Genomic DNA, 21,920 nt, shown 5'->3' with positions numbered 1-21,920 from the left:
CTTGTCAAGGAAGCCACAAATTTCAGCTGTGTCAATTCCTTATCATCATGAGCTTGATGATATGAGGGAATAGTATGCAAATGATGAAGATTTTGCAAGGGTCTTCGAGCAGCTAATGCATAGACAACGTCTTGAACACTATCTTGTCAAAGATGGGTTCATGATGATGCATGGCAGATTGTGTCACAAAGCCATTGCGACGCAAAGTTATGGAAGAGAGTCATGTCCCACCGTATGCAGGGCATCGTGGTATCAATGCTACAATTAAAGCGGTTGAGACATTCTTCTACTGGCCTACATTGAGAAGAGATGTGGATGCCTTTGTGCGAGAATGCCTAATATGCCAGAAGGTCAAGTTTGACAGGCAAAAGGCACCAGGGTTATTGTAACCACTACCTATTCGAGATAAACCATGGGAAAGTATTGCTATGGATTTTATCTTTGATCTTCTGAGAACGCAGACAGGAAACGATGGTATTTGGACCATCATTTGCAGATTTAGCAAGGAGGCTCATTTTATTCCTGTCAGGAAGAAGATAAAGCCAGATCAGATGGCACGCTTGTTTATGAGCAATATTTTCAAGTATCATGGCATGCCACAGTCGATTGTTAACGACCGTGATCCACGCATGACAAGTTTGTTCTAGAGAGGCCTGTTTGAGAATATGGGCACAACGCTCAAATTCTCTTCGTCATTTCATCCTCAAACAAATGGGCAGTCAGAAGAGGCAAATTCTACTGTCCTAGATCTGCTGAAGTGCTATGTGTCAGAGCATAAAGGAAAGTGGGAGCAGTATTTTCCATTGGTGGAGTATGCATACAATAATACAGTGCATTTATCAACTGGCAAGGCACCTTTTGAGATAGTTGAAGGTGGCAAGAAAGTTCCTCCCATACTGCATACAAAGGACAAGATATTTGAAGCAGACAAGTATGTTCAGGACATGGATGAAATGTACAAGAAGGTCAAAGTGGCCTTAGAAAAGACTCAGGCAAAGCAAAAGAAAGCAGCTGATCGTCACCGTTGTGAAGTGGTATTTCACTTGGTGGTTGGGTGCTTCTACGCTTTGAAAAGGCAAGGTTAAAGAAGATGAAGGGCAAGAAAAGATTGTTTCCGAAGCTCAGCATGCGTTACTATGGGCCTTTTCAAGTATGCGACATAATCAATGATGTTGCATATAGGCTGAAATTGCCTGAGAGTTGGAAGATTCACAATGCGTTTCATGTGAGTCTTCTCAGACCCTAAGTGGGTGATGTGCCAGAAGATATGCCAGCTGAAGATCAGCCGGAAGTCGAGGAACTTGATGAGATCTTGGTCCCGGAACAGATTTTGGCACATAAAGAAAGAAAAGTGAAAGGCAAGGTTGCTAGGCGTCTTGGTGAAGTTCAGAAACTATCCACCAATGGATGCTAAGTGGATGGAAGAAGGTGAACTTGCAGAGTCACCAACTACCTTGACCCCTTGAGTTTCAAAGCTACATGGATTGTCAGTGTGACAATGGCTTCTGAAAGAAATGATGTACATGGTATTTAAAGTGAGCTCAAATCAAGTACATGTTACATGAATCTTAGAGCTGTACAGATTGTCAGTTTGGCAATTGCTCTTACGGAATGTCCAAAAGTGTGGTTAGTGCTATAGAAGTGAGTATTTCTTGTCAGTTTGTCAAGGATACAGTAATTGCCTCTATTAAAGGGTACATGTGTAACTACATTCTTAAACTGTCGGTTTGGGTATGCTCGAAAGTGTTACTGGATCCAACGTGTACTAATAGACAGTGGCAAAATGCGTAGCTACCATTTTCTCATTGGAAAGTTAATGACTCAAAGCAATGGCACAGTGCGAAGCTACCATTATGTCATTGGAACAGGGTTCACACGCAGGCAATACATGTGTCGACGAGGTGTTGAATACACCAGGGTTGACAATGAGCATGTATGTGTCGTACATGTGTTGATAGGTGTTGAATACACCAGTGTTGACTGTGAACATGTACGACATAGATGCAAACGAGGACGTTTGAGATTTCAAGAGGGGCGTATGTCAACAGCGTGTGACTACTATCTATCCTTTTTGTTGATTTCTTTCTTATTATTTATTTACTTTCACTTTTTGGAAACACCCCTCGGGAAATCTAACTGCCCTGCATTGCATAGCTAGTGTGGAACTGTTCAGAGGGAGTTCAGGCCTGAGGGCAAGAGAGCACTAAGGTTGGACGAGGACTATGGTTAGCCAAAGTGGGGTCATCGACTAGCCAAAGTGGAATCCTTTGCTACAGAGGTTACATTTCAGTTCTTGGTGTGGCTGTAGTGTACAAAGAGGGTCAGATGACCTAGAAAGATACAATGGCAACATCTCCTAAAATTTAGGGAACTGCTATTTTGGGACCTGAAAATGTGTTCGCGTCATTACCTTCGGTACGACTAGGGGAACATTTTACAACTCTGCCGCGAAGTCAACTGGGCAACCGGTCAGGATATTTTTAAGCGGTGAACCCGAAACGGGAAAATGCTTGTAAATGCGCCAAGTGGCACATTTCTGTGCACTTGACTCCTCAAGGAAAAATGGGTGCTGATTTTTAAGCTGGGAGAGGGCCTCTTTTGCATCTGTCATCACAGGTTGAGAGCTATGGAGTGCTTCCTTTCCCTCTTATATACAGTGCGGTGCCAGGAGTGATACCTTGCACGCTACGCACTGCCCTCTCTCTCCCCTATGGCAGTATGTTATTCCCCTGTAGTGGGCTTTTCAATTGACCAATGTACAGTTGTGTGGGTTCATGCGCGATTGCCGAGGCAAGAGCCTCTTGCACAGGTATTGGATTAGCTAGCGGTTAATCCCCTGCAGGTACAGGTGATTCGGAGAGGTTTCACGTGCGAAATCTCGTCCGATTCAAAGGGCAAGTAGCCCTACAGGTGCAGGAGCTCGAGGACTTGCTACGGATGCGACCGGCACGCAAAACGGAGCCCAAAACAGTGAATTACAGGCTGCTGTGTATTTTTGCAGGTTTAGGGTTTTGGCCCTAAACGGACCCTAATACCCCCAGGAGGTTTGGGGACGCGAGGGGACCGTTGTACAGGTGATCTGGCGCATTTTCGGGGCAGAAAACAGAGAATTCAGCGTGCTGCAGATTCTTGCCAGGTTTTGCAATGTGTCCGTATGCGTCGGGAAAGTCATCCAATGCATGGGAATACTGACTGTGAAGGGTCCTAGTACAGTTATGCTACCGAAATCGGGCCAAAACAGTTGAAATTCAGCCAACGTTGTGCGGGGCAGCTTGTAGGGAACCACAACGTTTATTCCCACTTTTAAAGAATAAAGAAATACAGAAAGGGGCGCCTACTTAGGGGCCAATCTGGTGTCGGTCTTCTCATACAGGTGCAATCTAGCAGCCTGTATCCCTTTCCCCTTTGTTGTGTCTTGAAGGTACATGTAAAGTGGGCGACAAATTAAATGGGTGAAAGCAAATAAGGTTTAAGTCTAAGGTCTACCGCCCTTTAACAGTCCGGTTTCACCCGGAGAAAGGAGTAGAACTCGGGTGAAGAGAAGATCCTTCTCAAACGCGGTTCGCAATTGAAAGAAAACCTCAAGAACCTCAAGACCCTCAAGAACCTCAAGAACCTCAAGAACCTGAAGAACTCAAGACCCGCAAGAATCCAAGTTCCTCGTGAACTTAAGAACCAAGACCACAAGAACCCAGAAGAACCCACGACTTTAGTGGATGGTCATCACTCGAAGCGGAATGGATACTTCGCTTGGAGGTGATGAGCATGAGAGCGGAGAGGAAGAATTTTCCCCACCAGGAGGTTTTTCCGACCTCCCCCTTTCCCATATACATCAAGGATTGCACTAACTCCTATGGATGAGTTGAACCAGATGTTTATGGAAAGGAAGTTAGAACGCGAAGCAAGAAGAGCAGAAATGGAGCGCGAATACCAAGAAAGAATGGCAGCCATAGCGCGTGAGCGCGAGCAAGCACGCTTGGAAGTCAAAGAACGACAAGCCAAATTGGATCGTGAGCGCGCAGAAAGACAAGCAGAGAACAAAGCAATGAAAGAACAGAGCGACCGACAAAACAAAGAGTTTTAGCGACTCTACTCTCAAGTTCAGGCATAGATGCAAGAGATTTCGGGAAAGGAGACTCTTTCAGTCTCTTCTTCTCCAAAGCATGACACACAGGATTTGCATGATCGTGAGAAGCATGATGATGATTTGAATGACAATGATTTGCATGATGATTTGAGTGACAATGATAAGCATGATGATTTGGATGACAATGACAAGCATGATGATTTCCATGATCAAGATGTGATTTCTCACGAGCATAATGATTTGCATGATCAAGATGTGATTTCTCACAACCATGATGAGTTGCATGAAGATGATGTGATTGTTCACAAGGATGATGTGTTAGTGGATGTTTTTTCTAGTGAAGCTAACCTCGTTGTAGATTCGATCAATCACGAAGAACCGATCTTAGCTTTCGAGTCGAGGTCCAAAGAACCCCCACAGGACGATTCGATCATTCAAGAAGAACCGATCTTGGCTCTCGAGCATAGGTCCAAAGAACCCTCAGAGGAAGTATTATGTGTTCGTATAATTGATACGCACCCATTGTTCGAATGTTTCATTCGTGACCGTTTCCTGTATTTTAGTCAGCATCTTTATGTGATCCCTTTTCCTAGGCATGACATATTGTATGTTGAGCACGTTTCTCTCATGGATGAGCGCGAATGTATGCGGATTTTTCATGAAAAGCTGAAAAGTATGCATTCAAGGAAGTCACATTCCATGTCTCTTCCTTGGCATGACACATTTGTAGAAAGAGCACATGAAAGTATGAGCACTAAGCATGGGCATTTCCGTTGTGAATTGCCACAGTTGATTGCTCTAGATCATCAGAGAAAGATTCGATCTCATTGTTTGCGTGTGTGTGGTGAACGGTTTGGCACTCCGTCTAATTGTTCATCTACATTGCATGCACAGTCTATTAGGACGACAAGATTTTTTCCACTCACTTTACATGGAATAGGTATGTTCATGGTTTTGTGTTGGAACTGGTTTCAGGAATTTTCAACCATGGAGATGCTTGAAGAAGAAAGAAGCATGACTCTCAACGAAGTTGAAGCATGGAAGGAGCCAAGAAGACTTTGTGTCGCTTTCGGCGTGGCTCAAAGAAGCAAGCGTTGCAGACCTTTATGAAGTTCAAGTAGCGCACGACCCACACGTCAGAGTGGGCCGGCGAAGAGTCCCTTCCAAGATTCCGGATGCTATTGGCGATCTCCCTTGACGCCATACAGTTCGGTACCAGTACCTCACTTTGAAAAGGAGGGGATGTCACGTGACACATCCAACCTTACGTGTCCGTGGACAAGCTACAACATGATCAGGGTTCAGTCAGTCTAGATTAGAAGTGATCTAGCACTTTATGTGAGTCTATTCGTAGACCGTGCATGCCCAATCACTTAGTGTAGATGCATATCCTCTGGTTGCACACATCATGATCATCAATATTCGCATCAGAATCCATTAGAATCAGTTAGGGGATTTTTCCAGTGATTTTAGCCTATTTTCCCTATTTTTGACATTTTTGACTTATTAATTTCAGTGACTTTCCAACAAAAGTAGGTAGGGCAATTTGGGTAAGAACATATATAAGCAAACCAAAGTTAGCACTAAATGGCAGAAGAGGCAGCAGGAGCTCCATGCTCAACAGGCAATTTCTCAGCAGAACCCCCCAGGAGACCTAGCGTTTTTGGAGCAGAAGCCTAAAGCTAGCGTTTTGGGATCAGATCAGCCCTGGCGTGTGGGTGCACAGCAGATCAGCCCCGGTGCCATCGCTACACAGCAAATCAGCCTAGTGTTTTTGCATTTGCAGAACCACGGCGACAGAAAGACCAATTTCAGCCCGTAGCGTTTTTGATTTGCAACACCACCTCAGCGCTTTTGCAGATCATCGCGACGGGAAGTCAAGGAACATCAGTGTTTTCAGTTTTCAGCAGTTAGTACCCGCAGATCAAGTCCCAAACCTCGTAGATCTCACCTTCCCGCAGCAGTTCCTCGCCGCACGGTCAATTTCCGCAAAGTTTACAGTTTCAGCCCGGAAAACGCAGATTTCAGCATCTGCGTTTTCAGCGCGTCGTCGTCGCATCGTCGTCATCGACATCGTCACCGATATAGAGTCAAAATTCAGCAGATAGAAGATTAGCAGATTTCAGCCCATAGCGTTTTTGGACAGCAGTAGAAAGATTGCAGATTTCAGCCCTTAGGTCGACTTCGTCATCCCCGTCGTCATCGTTGACATAGCCTAGACTTGCATCAGTCTCATGCATCACCATTGTACCAGATTGCGCAATCATAAGTAGACCACTCTCGCCGACGAGAGTGGGGCCTTCGGAGGAGGGTTTTACAACGTCTCTGGTGTCGTATCTCTCTTCTCTCTCTATCTCTCAGTCTCATACACTTGCACGCAGAGTGTCCATTCACTTTGTTTGTGATCATAGCATTCTCTCATTAAGAACGGAAGGCTCTACCTTCCATAAGAACAAAAGGAACCTTGAGCACAGTTCGGAGCACTCATCTTGAGCAAAGCTCAAACATTCATTCTGCTGCACCTAACAGTGCAGCCCTCCCAAGTCAAGGAGGAATCTAGAGAGCTTCGTAGCTCTGCAGGAAATCGGCACGTGAGGAAACCAAGCAAGATCAACAAAGAGTCGAGGGCATTGGAGCAAGTCAGGCTGCACATCAAAGAACAGGAAATCAAAGCTTGGCATTTTGTGAGCTTGGCATCGTGAGCAATTGAAGGAATTCAGTGGGTCCGATTAGGAGCTGTGTGTAGTGGGAACCGAAGCCATGAATTGATGCAAGGTTTTAGCTTTGGACGAGGGCTTCTCGCAGTTGGATTCTCGCCCTTCGGTTTCTAAGCAAGCCCAAGCAGGAGGGACTCTTGAGAGATTGGCAAGCTCTGCAGGAAATCTAAGCTCAGCAGAGGCATCAAGCTGGGAATGAGCAAGCCTTGGCGGAGCTGTGTAAGCTCATGAGCAAGCAAACCTTAAGAAAATCAGAGACATTGAAGAGCTTGGAGAGAATCGGGAGCTCAAAGAGCAGGATCTCTCAAAGGCAAGCTCTGTAAGAGCTTTTGAGTGCAGAGAAATCGGCAGCAGTGGGGTGAGAGCAAAGACATGACTAGAGGAGAGATCTTGGACAGTAAAAGCCTCAGACAATTGAGCCGAATCGAGAGCTCGTGTGTAGGAGGCTGGAGCAATTCAAGAGGGCAACTCAAGCAGCTAGCAAAGTATAGCAGATCGAGCATCAAGGGCAGAAGCTTGGAATCTTGAAGCGAGCAAGCTCATCGGGCTGCGGTGAATCCGAAGCAACAGAAGTGAGAGAGTGGGGGGAAGTGCAGTAGCTCATAGCAGGTTGTACTCGGGCAAGTAGAAAAATCGGACAGCGCTTCGGCCGGGACTGCCTATTGCTTGCCCTGCTGCGCTACACACACACACACACACACACACTCAGTGAGTTGCACACACGGGATTGCAATGCCGTGAACGAGCAGTGCTGGCAGATTTGAGAAGAAACGAGCAGCGCGTGCAACAAGGGGTGGCCTCAAACGCGAGCGAAGCTTGGAAACCGACACACACACACCCTCTTGCACAGTCGTCGTCCACCTCTTGCTGTTTTTCGTCAAGATAGTTGAAGTAATCGACATTTTTAAAAAAACTTTGCCTTACACAATCATCTTGTGTGCAAAAGATTACTCCCACGGGGGGACCTCGACAACCCCGACAGCCCCGACTCTCCGACCCTCCTCACCTACCGCACTCCGACTTCCCGACCCCTGCTCACACATACTCGGGCATGAAAGATTGAGAGAGTGTGAAGAGAGAGGACAGAGAGACAGAGACAGAGAGCGAGCTTGAGAGAGCGAGAAAGATAGAGAGCGAGCGTGTGAGTTGAGAGAGAGAGAGAGAGAGAGAGAGAGAGAGAGAGAGAGAGAGAGAGAGAGAGAGAGAGAGAGAGAGAGAGCAAGCGAAAGAAAAATCAGTTCTTTTGCTTACGCTCACGCGCACACACATCGACGTGTGCAGGTGCGGGCGAGTAAGGTCGGCGTTATCCATCATCGGCCCGAGTTTAGTCTTCGAGCATCGTCTATAGCTATTCAGCTAGTCACTCCTGTCCGACGACGGGAGACGACACCGACATCAGCTATTTGCTGCTCCGAATCAGCACATCGATTTACGACACTATTTCTTGTGCACCGGCTCGATATTCTTACAAACTGCGACGGATTTTCGACATCCGACCCGACACCGGTTTCACGTGGATGATTTTTTCCCACAATCGACAGTTGTACTTGCCACACGGACGGGTGAGGTACCTCGACACCTGGCATCGGCACCGAGCGCACTGATCGCGCTGTATGGCACGTTTTTCGGTTACGACACCTTTGGCGGCTATTCGACTAGCGCATTTCTGTCCGGCGGCGAAAATCGGCACATAGCGACACCGACACGCAGGTTACAGGTTACAAGGGGTTTTTTTAGCCTATTCACGCACAGATTCTTTAGATTACTAGACATAACGCTTTCACAGGCGATCTGTCAGTCATTTTGACAGCAAATTCTCTGCGGACAGATGATTGACAGATGCATTTTGTTGTGAGCACACCTAGTGCTACTGAGCTCTTTTGAGAGTAGATATCCCCGCAGGGATCACTTTTACTGCATGCAGTAATTCTTGGCGCCTGTTTGAGCGCGGTTTACTCATGTACGTTGAGTTGCGGACACAACCCACTGTACTACGTGTGGAACCATTTTTGGCTATTTTGGCAGTTTTTTCACGGCTGTTTTTGAGACTCGGACCGGAAGAGCCCTTTCTGAGACTGTGTCTAGTCCATTTTTGTCTGCATTAGCCTTTGGAGGGTCGATAGCATGAGGTTTTCTTGAGCTAGGGTGTGCTCGAATGTTGAGACACCTTCGGTGATACAGGTAGCTGGAGTTCCCCATTTTCGGTACCCTTGCATAGGATATGTATCTGGATGGTTTTTTGTGCTCTTGACGCCGAGTTGGGGTCATACAGCAGTAGTTTTGTGCAGTAGATGCCCAGTTAGTGTAGTTGGCACATTTATGCGTAGTTTGAGTTGAGTTTTGACTCTTCGTACAAAGGAGACTTTGCCGGATTTCCTTCCCGCGAGTCGTGACTTTCATTGTTGGTACTTTTGAGTCTATTTTGGTTGAGATTTTACTCCCGATACAAAGGTTACTATGCCCAAATTTTTGCAGCTTCTCGCCATAGTTTGGCACCTCTCAAACCCTCTTGTCAGTGATGGCTTCTTCTTCAGAAAAGGAGGAGTATTTTATTCGCAAGTTCGATGGTAGCAACTTCACCATGTGGAAAGAGCGCATGAAAGATGTTTTGACAAACAAAGGCCTATCAGAACCGTTGAAAGAGCGCGTAGAGGATGATGACTCTACGCAAGCTCATTGGGAGCTTTTGGATGTGAGAGCCATGGCTACGATACGTCTACATCTAGCCGAGTCAATGTTCTTCACTATCATAGGAAAGACAACAACCAAGGAACTTTGAGATAGCTTATGTTCAGCATGGGAGAGCAAAAGTGCATCCAACAAAGTTTTTCTCATGAAAAAGCTCATGCAGCTCAACATGAAAGAAGGTAGCACAGTTTCTGGTCACTTAAATGAGTTTAACTCCTCCTTCAGTCAACTGACATCTCAGGGTTTTAAGGAGTTTGACGACGACGAACTCAAGTCTATATTCTTGCTATGCTCTCTACCCAGTTCATGGGACATCTTTTGCACAACCATTAGTAATTCGGCTCCGAATGGCAAGTTAGTGTTCAATTTTGTCACAGATGCGTTGCTCACTGAAGAGATTCGATGTAAATCTCTCGACGGTGCTAGTCATGGAGATGCATATAAGGCTAGCAGTTCAACAAAGGCAAGAGGCCGTAACAGGAAAAAATACAAAAGCAAAAGTAGAGAGTGAAATCCTCGTAATCCTAGCAGACACAAGAACTCAAGTAGAGACCGCAGTGCCAGAAATGTCGAGCGTTACTATTGCCACAAGAAGGGACATTACAAAAAGGATTGTCGCAGTTTCCTAAGAGATCAGAAAAACATGCAAAATGATAATTCTACAGCTCAATGTAGTTGAGTCTCCCATACCTACCACTGCAGTAGAGGATGCTCCTCCTCCAATGATGATCATTATGCCAACAGAGATTCATGCAGAGGTGACAACAAATCCCTTAGATGTTCTCATTTTCACTTTAGATCTTACTCCAGATGCTTTGGTTGCACAGGATGAAGGTTATGCACAGAATTGGATTCTTGATTCTGGTGTAAGTTTTCATGTCACACCGCATAGAGAGTGGTTTTCCTCTTATGCATCCATGCATGGCATAGTCAAGCTTGGTGATTCCTATGAGCTTGACATTATTGGCATTGGTGATGTGAAACTTCAGATGCATAATGGCACTACCTTTGTGTTGCAGAATATCAGACATGTGTCCAAGCTTACAAAGAGCTTGTTTTCTATAGGGAAATTGGATGATCTTGGCTACACTACAGTTTTTTGTAATCGTTCTTGGCTAATCCGCAAGAATAACCTTGTCATGATGAAAGGTCGTATAAACGGATCCCTATACTCTATGTTTGTTTCGAGTGTCGACGAACACTCTATGTTGCCGAGCTGCCGTCTATTGAGTTGTGGCATAGCCGGCTAGGGCATATTAGCCAAAAGGGAATGAAAACACTTCAGTGTTTTGGCTACTTACCTGTGTTAGATTACATGGACTTTCCATTGTGTGAGCATTGTCTATACGGCAAACAGAGTAAGTTGACATCTTCGCCATTGAACAAGAAACTAGGCGAACCCCTAGACTTAGTGCACAGTGATTTGTGTGGTTCAATGCCACATAAAACTCTAGGGGGGTTAAACTACTTTCTCACGTTCATAGATGATTCTACCAGAAAGGTGTGGGTGTATCTCCTTAAGTGTAAGGAAGAGGTCTTTTCTATGTTCCAAAAATTACTCGCCATGGTTGAGAACCAATCAGGAAAAAAAGCTCAAAGCTTTTCGCATGGACAATGGAGGAGAATACATCTCCACAGAGTTCAAGGATTTTTGCAATAGAAGAGGCATTCGGCGGCAGTTTACTGCTCCATACACACCTGCACAAAATGGGATAGTTGAAAGAATGAATCGCACGAGAGCGAGTTATCTCTATAATGTCTATGGCGAAGCTTACTTCAGAGTTTTGGGGGAAAGCTGTTCTGACAGCAGTGCACATCATCAACAAGTCACCTAGTTCTCCTTTGAATTTCAAAATTCCAGAGGAATTATGGACTAGGAAAACGCCAAGCTATGAGCATTTACGCGTATTTGGATGTGAGGGATATGTACATGTGCCCAAAGAACTTCGTCGCAAGTTAGATCCCAGGTCACACAAATGCATTTTTATCGGCTATGATGCAAATGGAGAGATGGGCTATCGTCTCTAGCACCCAGAATCCAACATAGTCGTTCGTAGCTCACACATGATTTTCAATGAATCAAAAATGCACAAGAAGCCCATCAAAGAAGTTGAGTACAAACGCGTTCATTTTGAGGATGTAGCCTCCGAACCAACTCAGTTCAATAGTGTTGCACCTAATCCTCAAGTGCAAGATACTACTATTACTCCGGAGAGAGCAGAGTCTAGCCAGTCAGACACTGAGACGCTCTGTACGAGTATTACGCGCCCGAGCGGTTTGAGCCGGGTATACACCACATTTTGGTCATTGACAGTGGAGAGCCAACCTGCTATAAAGAAGCTATACAAATGGACGATATCGTTAAGTGCGAGCAGGCTATGCAATCAGAATACAATTCGATTGTGGCAAATGAGACATGGGATTTGGTTGAATTACCAAAAGGCAAAAATGCCTTTCCGTGCAAGTGGGTATACAAGAAGTATACAGCGGAAGATCCTGAGCCTAGATACAAGGCTGGTCTAGTTGCCAAGGGTTTCAAGTAGCAAAAAGGTGTAGATTTTGATGAGATTTTCTCTCCAAATAGTCAATATGACTACACTTCGCACAGTGCTTGGCTTGGTTGCTATCCAGGACATGGAACTTGTCCAAATGGACGTGAACACTTTTCTTCACAGGGATGTCGATGAAGATAACAACCCAAGGGCTTCGTATGTGAAATCCAAAAGCCAACGAGGGCAGAATTGGTTTGTAGACTTAAAAAGGCACTCTATGGCCTCAAGCAAGGTTCAAGGCAGTGGTATCAAAAATTCGACAAATTCATGCAGTCTCAGGGTTACATAAGAAGTCAAGAGGATCACTGCTTATACACAAAAAGGTTGAACGATGGTTCTTTAATCATCTTGATCTTGCATGTAGATGATATGCTTATCGCAGGCAAATCAATTGATGAGATCAATCAGTTGAAAAAGATGCTAAGCACTCAGTTTTCCATGAAGGATTTCGGAAATGCCAATCACTTTCTTGGTATGCAAATCAAGAGAGACAGGCAACGTGGAATTCTTGCATTATCTCAAGAAAAGTACATTCACAAAGTCTTGCAACATTTTAGTATGCAAGGGGGGAAGTCACCGAGTACCCCAATGCAAGCATACTCCAAACTTAGCAAGGACGATTCTCCCAAGACAGTTACTGAGAAAGAGGAAATGGCGAAAGTGCCATATTCTTCAGCAGTTGGCGGTTTGATGTATGCTATGGTAGCCACAAGACCTATGCTATGGTAGCCACAAGACCAGACATTGCACATGCAGTGGGAGTGGTTAGTAGGTACATGGCAAACCCTAGCAAGAAGCATTGGGAAGCAGTGAAGAAAATCCTTAGATATTTGAAGGGTACAACTAGCAAGTGTTTACGCTTCGGAAACAACGATGCATCTATTGTAGGTTACACGGATGCAGATTATGGGGGTTGCGTGGATCTTAGAAGATCCACATCTGGCTATGTGTTTCTGTTTGCTGGAGTAGCTATCTCTTGGAGATTGTGCCTCCAAGATTGCACGTCTTCATCTACCACTGAGGCAGAATATGTTGCTGCGTCTGATGCCAGCAAGGAAGCCATATGGTTGGCTCGTCTAGTGGGAGATTTGGGCATTCATGAGGTTGCAGTACTACATTGTGATAATCAGAGTGGCATTGCTTTGGCGAAGAATCCGGTGTTTCACTCAAAGTTGAAACACATAGAGGTCAGATACCATGTCATACGAGATGCATTGGCTGCATCGAGCTTGTCAAAGTCCACACTGACGACAACCCCGCAGATGCTCTCACGAAAAGCCTAGCCTCGGAGCGATTTTACACATTGCATAGAACTTATGGGTGTAGGATGAAGCCTAGGCGATGCTTCATCAACTTTGTATAGACTAACTATATTGATGCCACTATTGGCCACCATGACCTTCAAGTGGGAGGTTGTTGGGGTGTAGGCCAAGTGGTCGTGGGAAACCACCCTTACTCACATTTTCTTCCTAATGAATATAGGGAGAGAAAGTGAGAGAGTTGACCACTCTCTCACTTTCCTCTCCACTAACCCAACTCCCTGCTGTGTAGCTTCTTGGTTCATCCCCTTCCCCCTTCTCGATTCCCTCTCTTGCACTCACCGCACGGGATCCCCGATCCCCATAGTCGGCCCGTCCGACTCCCATCAAAGTGTGAACAGTGTTATTGTAAGCAAACTCCACCAATGGCAAATATCACTCCATTGACACTTATGTTTTAAGCACATTTAAAACCATGGTCTGTGGATGAAACGAGGACGAGAATTTGATCGCAGAGGCCACATTCTGCCACAAGTGTGGTGACAAGACGTGGCTCTAAAAGGGGGTAGATTCAATAAATGGGCCTTGGGGACAAAAACCCCCAAAGACTGACACAGTTGACATGTGGTTGGACCAGGGAAAATCACAGCGCGATTTACAAGTTGCTTTGTGGCACTCTATATGACAGTTCTGGCAAGGATTTTTACGCAAGCTTTGGCCTGCGTTTTCGGTGATGAAAAGCACCTGTTATTAACATGCTCTGCATTTGGGGGCGCCTAGATTTAGGGGACCCTTGTAACCTATAAAGTAGTGCCTTGGGGGCTCTGCCTAGCAGATCAGCTTGGTAGTAGATTGTAGAGAAGCACCCTCGGCCGTTGTACCTTTGTGATCATCAATAAAAAGAGAAATACCGAAAGGGAGTAGAAGTGGTCTCTGACACTTCTTTTGAACCAGCCTTCACAGTCCTTATGGCCAAGAAAGCACAGGAAATGAGCTATCATAGTGAGAGACATGGAGAGGGCCAACACAAAAACTAGAAATTCCATCAACCAAGCAACTATACTACCATTATACTAATGGTAAGGGAGCTAGAATCTATGTAGAAATTCATCATAAGTGCTATGTTCGCGAAGACCTAGGAAACTCTGAGTTCCGAGAGCAAGTTGAGGCTGTCGACTATGAAGACCGATGTATTGACAATTGTCATGTGCACATCTAACCCTATGTGCATGTGGATAAGCCATAATTACTACCTCTAGGGTTTAGGGCAGCCTAGGAAGTGTTCTAGCACCCTTGTGAGGCTGTACACAGCAAGACCTACAGGCCTAGGTGCTCTAGAGTAATTGCATACCCTCTGATTGCAGAGGAGCACAACCAGTGTTTGCTAGGTGTAGGCACTAGGGAGTGTTCTCATATTGTTGCATTAGTACCAAGCCTAGGGAATTAACTGCATTTGAAGCACCTCTTATAATAGGTTTTTAACTTATTTTTATAAAGTCGTGGGGGCTCAATGTGATACTACTCGACCTAGGCTTTAGTAGCTATATAGGAGACCTTAGGGGTCTCCTCTCCAGGCGGAGAAGTGGCACCTGTAGTACTAGTACCCAGCAGCACAAGTACCACACGGTGTTTTTCACCATCCCATCCAACACCCATAGCGTTTTCACCCTACGGTACCTGGTCAACCCAGAGTAGCAACGTTTTCAGTTTTCAGCCCAAAGACAGCAAATCAACCAGGTTTTCAGATTTCCGCCCATCTCCACGAAGATTCTTTCGCAAAAACCGTGTGTTGCAAAAAGGATCGGATCCTCAATGGAAGAAGAATCTTTCTGTGCTCTGATACCATTGTAACCGGCTTGGACACTCCAAACCCGAAAATCAATCGCAACACACAAACAGATACTTCAAAAGTAGTGAACTTCAATTAAGAGAGAGAGAGAGAGAGTCGACACAGCCCGCCGTCCCAGAGGTATTGGCCCCAAAGTCTGGCGCCCCTTTCGGTATTTATTTTTCATTAATCATTTCAAAGTACAAATCCCAAGGGACCTTTGTCAGATTCTTTGAGAGAACCCATGAGTAATCTGGAATTTTTTATGGCTTATGCCCTGTAAGACAAAGCGATGAAGAAGGGAGCGTGCCCGATGTGCGATGTACGAAGGGTGGGAGTCGTTAATAGGTTTGGTGTCGGGCCACGAAGATTCTTTCACAAAAACTTGCGTGTGTTGCAAAAAGGATCGGATCCTCAGTAGAAGAAGAATCTTTTTGTGCTATGATACCACTGTAACTGGCTTGGACACTCCAAACTCGAAAATCATTTCAAAGTACAAATTCCGAGGGACCTTTGCTCTCAGACTCTGCGTCCAGATGCCCTTCGAGTGAGGCTCCAGGGGCTCTTATAAAGTTTACAAGGGTTGCCAAAAGCAGAGCCCCAAAAGCTTCAAACTCAAAAGCAAATAGTCCCCAAAAGCATCTGGTCTAAAAGCTGCCCCAAAAAGCAGGCAGCGCAAATTACGGAAATCCGTACTGCTGCCACGTGGCACCCTGCCGTACAGTTTGCCATGTCATCTACCGTACTTCTGCCACGTCATCACTTTTGTCCGCGGGGTCATGCCACATCATCAGATTGTGACAAATCACTTTCTCTGCATGGAATAGGTCCTATGTATTTGGTAAAGTACTTAGGCAGATGTAGTGTGAGACTAGTACTTTTGCCCATACTAAGAAATACAAGCGACTCGTAGATACATCAGTTCATATGTGATAAAGGAGTGGAGTGGTTCCCCCTCTTGAGCACTAGGTAATGCTTTGGGCCCTCCTGCTAATTACCTTTGGATCTTACTGCTGAACTTGTCAGAGCTCCATAAATATTGTTGCATCACGTGAGATGGTTATGCCCGGTCACTTGCTGCCATCCATTTCACAAGTAATTTGTTTGAACTTCACCATAGTGTTTTGTGTGTTGATTATGAATCCATTTGTGCCAATAACGCTGGGTCACTTTTTAGGTGGAGTTTGATTTACATGTCCAAAGTGCATTGCTTTGTCTGCATCAAAAGATTTGGTTGTTTATGAGCTTCGACCTGCAAAAAATTTAGCTTGGTGTCTCTGAGGAGAGCTGAAATTGTATTTTTCTTGTAAATTGCCGTGCCAGAGAAGTTGAGGCGGGCTGCACTGGATGAATCTTCATGTTTGGTCAAGGATATACTGAACAGCATCTCAAGCTCAAGGGTTGCAAGCTACACAGAAGCAGGGTGTCGTCATGTTCGGTCAGATCAGCAGACCCTGGTCAAGTGTGAGTTTAGAAACATCTATACAGATCTGTTGATCAGCTACACATTAAATATAAATGTGAATTGTTTCTGTCGTGGAAACTTACTAAGGAAATGGATCTTTTACAGTGAATGGGTTTATCAAGGGCCTTAAAGATCATATTGCAAGAGGTAGCTATGCTTTATTTGTTGCAGAGTTCAGAGCGTCCGATATAGTAAAACACAGCCAACTTAAATTGTTCTTGTAAATACAGCACAAAGTCTTGTGGAAGAGCTTGAAATGCTTGTCACAAAAGTGATTGTACTCATGGATGCTCATCTGGAATCCATTAATGCCAAAAGGCTGTTGAATGTAAACTTGGAAGAGCACAATGAAGATGTGAAGCAGGTGCATATGTTGTTATCAAACAAGAAACATTTTCTTTGTGCTTAATGGATGTGACTTTCCTTTGTCTTCCTCATTAACAGTCTAGGAGATTGTTGTTAAAGTTTAAAGTGTGCTGCATATTGAGCATTTGGCTTGCGATGAATCATTTTAAGGTGGCATTTAAAAGCTATGTGGAAGCCTAGGAACAAATCGGGCAAAAGACAAGTGCAAGCGAGCCCCTTATGAACCGCCAATTCAATATATTGAGTTCTTTTGTGACCTTAATAGGGAGGACTGGGCATTGTTATAATACGCTCAAGGTGGATCTCTTGGCTTTGCCTACCTGTAGAGGCCAAGATGAGGAGAAGCCATTGGCTCTAGTGACTTTGAGTGTAACCCGAGCTGAGATGCTGGGTGGGTTCAACTCTTGGCTACAAATGGTTAGAATATGGCTCAGGTCATTGCCAAGCAGGGTTTGGGATGATTTCGTATGGTACGCAGGACAGTGCTTAAACTTGCGGGCCCCACTTGTCTAGATAAATATTCTGGTATGGCTGAGTCTGCCCTTGATCTCTGAGTCATGACAGAAACTTAGTACGCTGATCTATGCGTTGATGTATGCTCATGTGTGTGTGTGTGTGTGTGTGTGGTGTGTGTTGTGTTTGGGAGCATATGTTAGTACCTAGTTCTACACCCACTATTGGGCACTGACGACGTTAGTGGGGATGTCGTGGTATTTAGTCAATACTATGCATGATGGAGCTGATGGTTATATTGTCTTGTGGGTGACGACCATGGGTCTATAACTTGCACTTTCGTATAAGGGTGAATCTGGGTTTATCTTGGATTCATCTAGGTATATTTTTTAGTCGTATAGCGGACATGCAGACTTCACATTGTGAAGTTTTAGTCCGAGTTACGACCAGTTGATATTGTGCTAATTCTTTCTATCTTTCGTGGTTCGTATGCCCTATCATCTACCTCATTTTGGTGCTAATTTTTCGATTTAATGTTTCTTTTAGTGCTAGGCTTCATTATGGCTGAGTCTGCCCTTGATCTGCGGAGTCATGACAGAAACTTAGTACACTGATCTATGTGTCGATGTATGCTCATGTGTGTGCGCATGTGGTGTGTTGTGTATGGGAGCATATGTTAGTACCTAGTTCTACACCCACTATTGGGCATTGACGACGTTAGTGGGGATGTTGTGGTATTTAGTCAATACTATGCATGATGGAGCTGATGGTTATATTGTCTTGTGGGTGACTACCATGGGTCTATAACTTGCACTTTCCTTTTAAGGGTGAATCTGGGTTTATCTTGGATTCATCTAGGTATATATATTCTGGTATGGCTACTCTATGTATGCACTGGTTATCTCCTAATGATCTGACAATGTTAGTCTGAAGGATACATCGTTGATCTTTTGCAAGATGTATTGCACACTAAGATTTGGGTAAAGCCTCTCCTTTCCCCTCATCTTCTTAGTTCTGGACTTCTTGAACTTGAGAAGCACCCAATTTCCTTCCTTCGAGTGCAAGTTGCTGCTATGCTTATTGGCTGCTCTCTTTTGCCTGTCGTGAGACTTCTGCAATGTCTCATTAACCTTGGTAAAAGACATACCAAGATCCTCAACACAGTGATATGTCTGAAAGGTCTTATGCTTGGTGCACAAGGTAGGCTGAGCCCTAGTATCTCAAAAGGTGCCTTCCCAGTGACCTGCCACCAATAGCAAATGCTTATCCCACTCGGATTTGCTCATGGGATGACTGGCTTCCTTCTCTACCATTTTATGTCCGCCCTATTCTTATGTCCCCATTATTGCTCTTTGTATCATTGAGGTTGTATCCTAGTTACCCATCAGCTTCATTACCCTTGTTGGTAAGCAGATTTTCTGTAGGATTTAGGATTTTTCTTTATTATGTTTTTCCCTGACGATTGTTTCACATTCCATATGGTTGTAACTTTTGGTCTCATAGATCATTTTGGCCTTTTGCAGATATTAATAGAACATTTTATTTCATCCCCCCCCCCCCCCCCCCCCCCCCCCCAAAAAAAAAGGAAAAAAGAAAAAAAAAACCACCAAAAGGATGCACATATGACTCTCACCACATTCGTCTCATAGACCATTTTCAACCTCTAGTAGACATTAAAAATCTTTTCTTTTCCTTTTTTTCTATCATGGGATTCCAAGACATGCCAGCTTTTAGCTCATTGGACTTGCCTAGATAGAGCTACAGTCCTCCCTTTGTATCTGATCCTTTTGGTGGGTCTGCAAAAGGCCTAGAAGACCTATGGTACCAGAAAATTACATCATCGTCATGTGATTCAATTTTCCGGTACAGAAAATACAAAAGACTAAAGTAACAAACGCTAAAATGTGAACTTTAAGTGAATTAGTAGATCTAGCTGAAGGCCTATCTGCCAAAGCCTGATCTCCTCAGCGAGCTGCTCTATGCCTCAGGATGGGTTCTCAGATGCTTGGATCATAGGTGTGTCAGCTCTCTACAGACGTGTACACAGTCAGGTGCTTTAGGCAGGAGGTAGAGGGGACCGGTTCATGCTCACACGCTCGGTCAGACAGGATTTCCCTCTAGCCCCCTTCCTCTTTTTGTTCTATGCCGAGGCCATGAGCAGATTCTTGGTTTCACATCAGGTTGGTCTGCGTGGCTTAGCGCTCCCTATTAGAGGCGATGAGCTACTAGATGCTGAGTTTGTCGACGACTCAGCTTTGTACTTGGAGGGCTAGGAGGCCAACCTCCACAGGTGTGAGCAGACTCTAGAGACGTTTTGTTGTGCATCAGGCACACTGGTCAACTAAAGAAAGACAGTGGCTTTCTGGGTTGGCAGTGCTCCTATGCCTGATTGGTTGCTAGGTGAGGGTTTTAGATGGATTCCCCCAGGGACTGCAATTTGCTACTTGGGCTGTCAGGTTTGCCTGGACTTGTCTTCTGAGCAGCAGATTGCTCCCCTCCTCCTGTCCATCAAGAGGAAGTTGCTACATTGGAATTCGGCACGACTCTCTTTGGCAAGTAGAGTTGTAGTGGCCAACCAGATGTTGTTGGCTACTATGTGGTACATTACATCTTGTTGGAGCTTTTCGAGCTCCTGGGCCAAAGTAGCCTAGCAGGTCATCACTCTACCATGTTCTTAGGGGGGTTGGGGATCATAGACCCAGCACAGCAGAGCAGCTGCAGAGTGGCCTAGAGCAGCACCAATCCACTTGCACGGAGGAGCGCTTGAGAGAGCCCCTTGTTTGGAACCCCATGGTCAGCACGCAGAGAGGCCACTTGGTTGGTAGTAGGCCTCATGATTCTTGGGGTCCCATGGCAGAGGGTCCAACACGCACTCTAGGCGACTGGCTTCAGTTCTCAGGTTTGCCAAAGGAGATACAAAGCATCCAGCTGTAGGGCATGAGAGGGGTGCAGAGCATGTGTCAGGACATCACAGAGGCTTTACCAACCGAGTGGCTCACTCCTCTAGAGACAGCAGCTCCCAGATGGATGGGGGCCTTCACGCGACTGGAGGTCCTCATGCAGTTCAAGCTTGCTCAGAGACTGTACCCTCCATGTTCTTCAAGATCCAGGGCGAGGGTCCACTACACAGAGTCTTAGTCGAGACTCCACAGGTTGGTTGCAAAGTGTTGTTTTCACAGGATACGAGTAGCGGGCATCTGTGGGAAGACTTGTGTCGTTTATCCTGACCCATCAGCTCTTGAGACAGGCTATTGGAGGCTTTGGGCTTGGGAGAGCTGCCCTCTGGCACGAGTGCAGTGGAATCCTGGAGAGTGGTTTTGAACGGACCCTCTCTCTTCAGCCGACCACCCAGGGGTCCCTTTCTTTCAATACACTGTTTGAATGGGGCGTCACATACTTGCATCACGGAGAGAGGCTCGTCCTGTTGCAGCACTTCATTGGCAGGAGGAGGGTCTCATAGCTAAGTTCTTGTCAGCACCAGCCTGCTCAAGAGATTACCTCACATCAATGGTGCAGTGAGAGAGAGGTGTGTTGGGAGCTCTTCTGTGGCCCAACACTCTAGTTCATTTGACGGGCCCGTTGCTTACGCATCTTCAAGGCTCGCCTTGTCCCACCAGCAGAGACTGTTCGAGACTTTTGGCTGGAGTTGATCCATACTCTCAAAGGATAGTTCGAGAGATTCAGGGAAGCTCCGATTGCATGCGGGAGCGCAGAGAGGCGTTCCTACGACTCTGGCGCTCTGGGCCTTTCTTCACCATGGTCCGGGGTGAGCCTAAATGGCACTACCGTCCACCTGTGTGGCTTTTACCTCCTCCCATCTCTTGATTTAGCCCTCATTGTACATATGCTATTTTCATTGGGAGAGTCTCCTCTTATGGTTGATGTAGCCCTCTCTAGCAGAGGTGGTTGTAGCCCTATGGGTAGTTTTATTAACTAATGGAAGGATCTTCTCCTCGAAAAAAAAATAGAGGCCCGATTCTCACCAAGAAGGAAGAAAAATGGGAGCCTCTCAATAACTTAATGAGTTTTATTAAGGGGATAATCCCACTAGGCAAGCAACCCTTAGGGGTTAGAGTGTAAAGCAATCAAACCCAGTTAGGAGGTCAAAAATCCAAATGCTTTAAAATCAAAGAAACCACAGGTTCTAAAATGACCACAACATCAAAAAGTCCCCTTCAACCAAGGTAATCACCCATAAGACAATATAACAATCAACTCCAATAAGCATATCATAAGCTAGATTCACCCCATAGTCTATCCTCAAGGTGTCAAGCAAAGGGTATATCATAAGTCAAATTCACCCCACAGTCTATCCTCAAGGTATCAAGCAAAGAAACTACGGGTCCTAAAATGATCACAGGATCAAAAAGTCCCCTTCAACCAGAGATAAAATGTGCAAGGTGATCACCCATAAGACAATATAACAATCAACTCCAATAAGCATATCATAAGCGAAATTCACCCCACAGTCTATGCTCAAGGTATGAACCCCACAACACCAAGCC

General features: G+C 45.3%; 1 protein-coding gene across 7 annotated transcripts in view; it reads left to right on the top strand.

Annotated features, from left to right (window-relative positions):
* The window catches only part of LOC147460703 (FAD-binding protein), a 113,379-nt gene that overhangs the window by 44,809 nt on the left and 46,650 nt on the right, over nucleotides 1-21,920 (top strand). For all 7 annotated transcript variants that reach the window (XM_086499318.1, XM_086499325.1, XM_086499304.1 and 4 more), the window contains exons 4-6: nucleotides 16,455-16,595; nucleotides 16,702-16,743; nucleotides 16,827-16,960. In XM_086499318.1, the coding sequence (XP_086355444.1) occupies nucleotides 16,455-16,595; nucleotides 16,702-16,743; nucleotides 16,827-16,960 (317 nt within the window). The remainder of the gene's footprint in view (nucleotides 1-16,454; nucleotides 16,596-16,701; nucleotides 16,744-16,826; nucleotides 16,961-21,920) is intronic.

The sequence above is a fragment of the Adiantum capillus-veneris genome, chromosome 3, assembly GCF_014529385.1.
Source record: "Adiantum capillus-veneris isolate H3 chromosome 3, ASM1452938v2, whole genome shotgun sequence".
NCBI classification, from domain to species: Eukaryota; Viridiplantae; Streptophyta; class Polypodiopsida; order Polypodiales; family Pteridaceae; genus Adiantum; species Adiantum capillus-veneris.
Note: the sequence above shows the minus strand (reverse complement) of the source record. Positions and strands in the feature narration are given on the sequence as shown.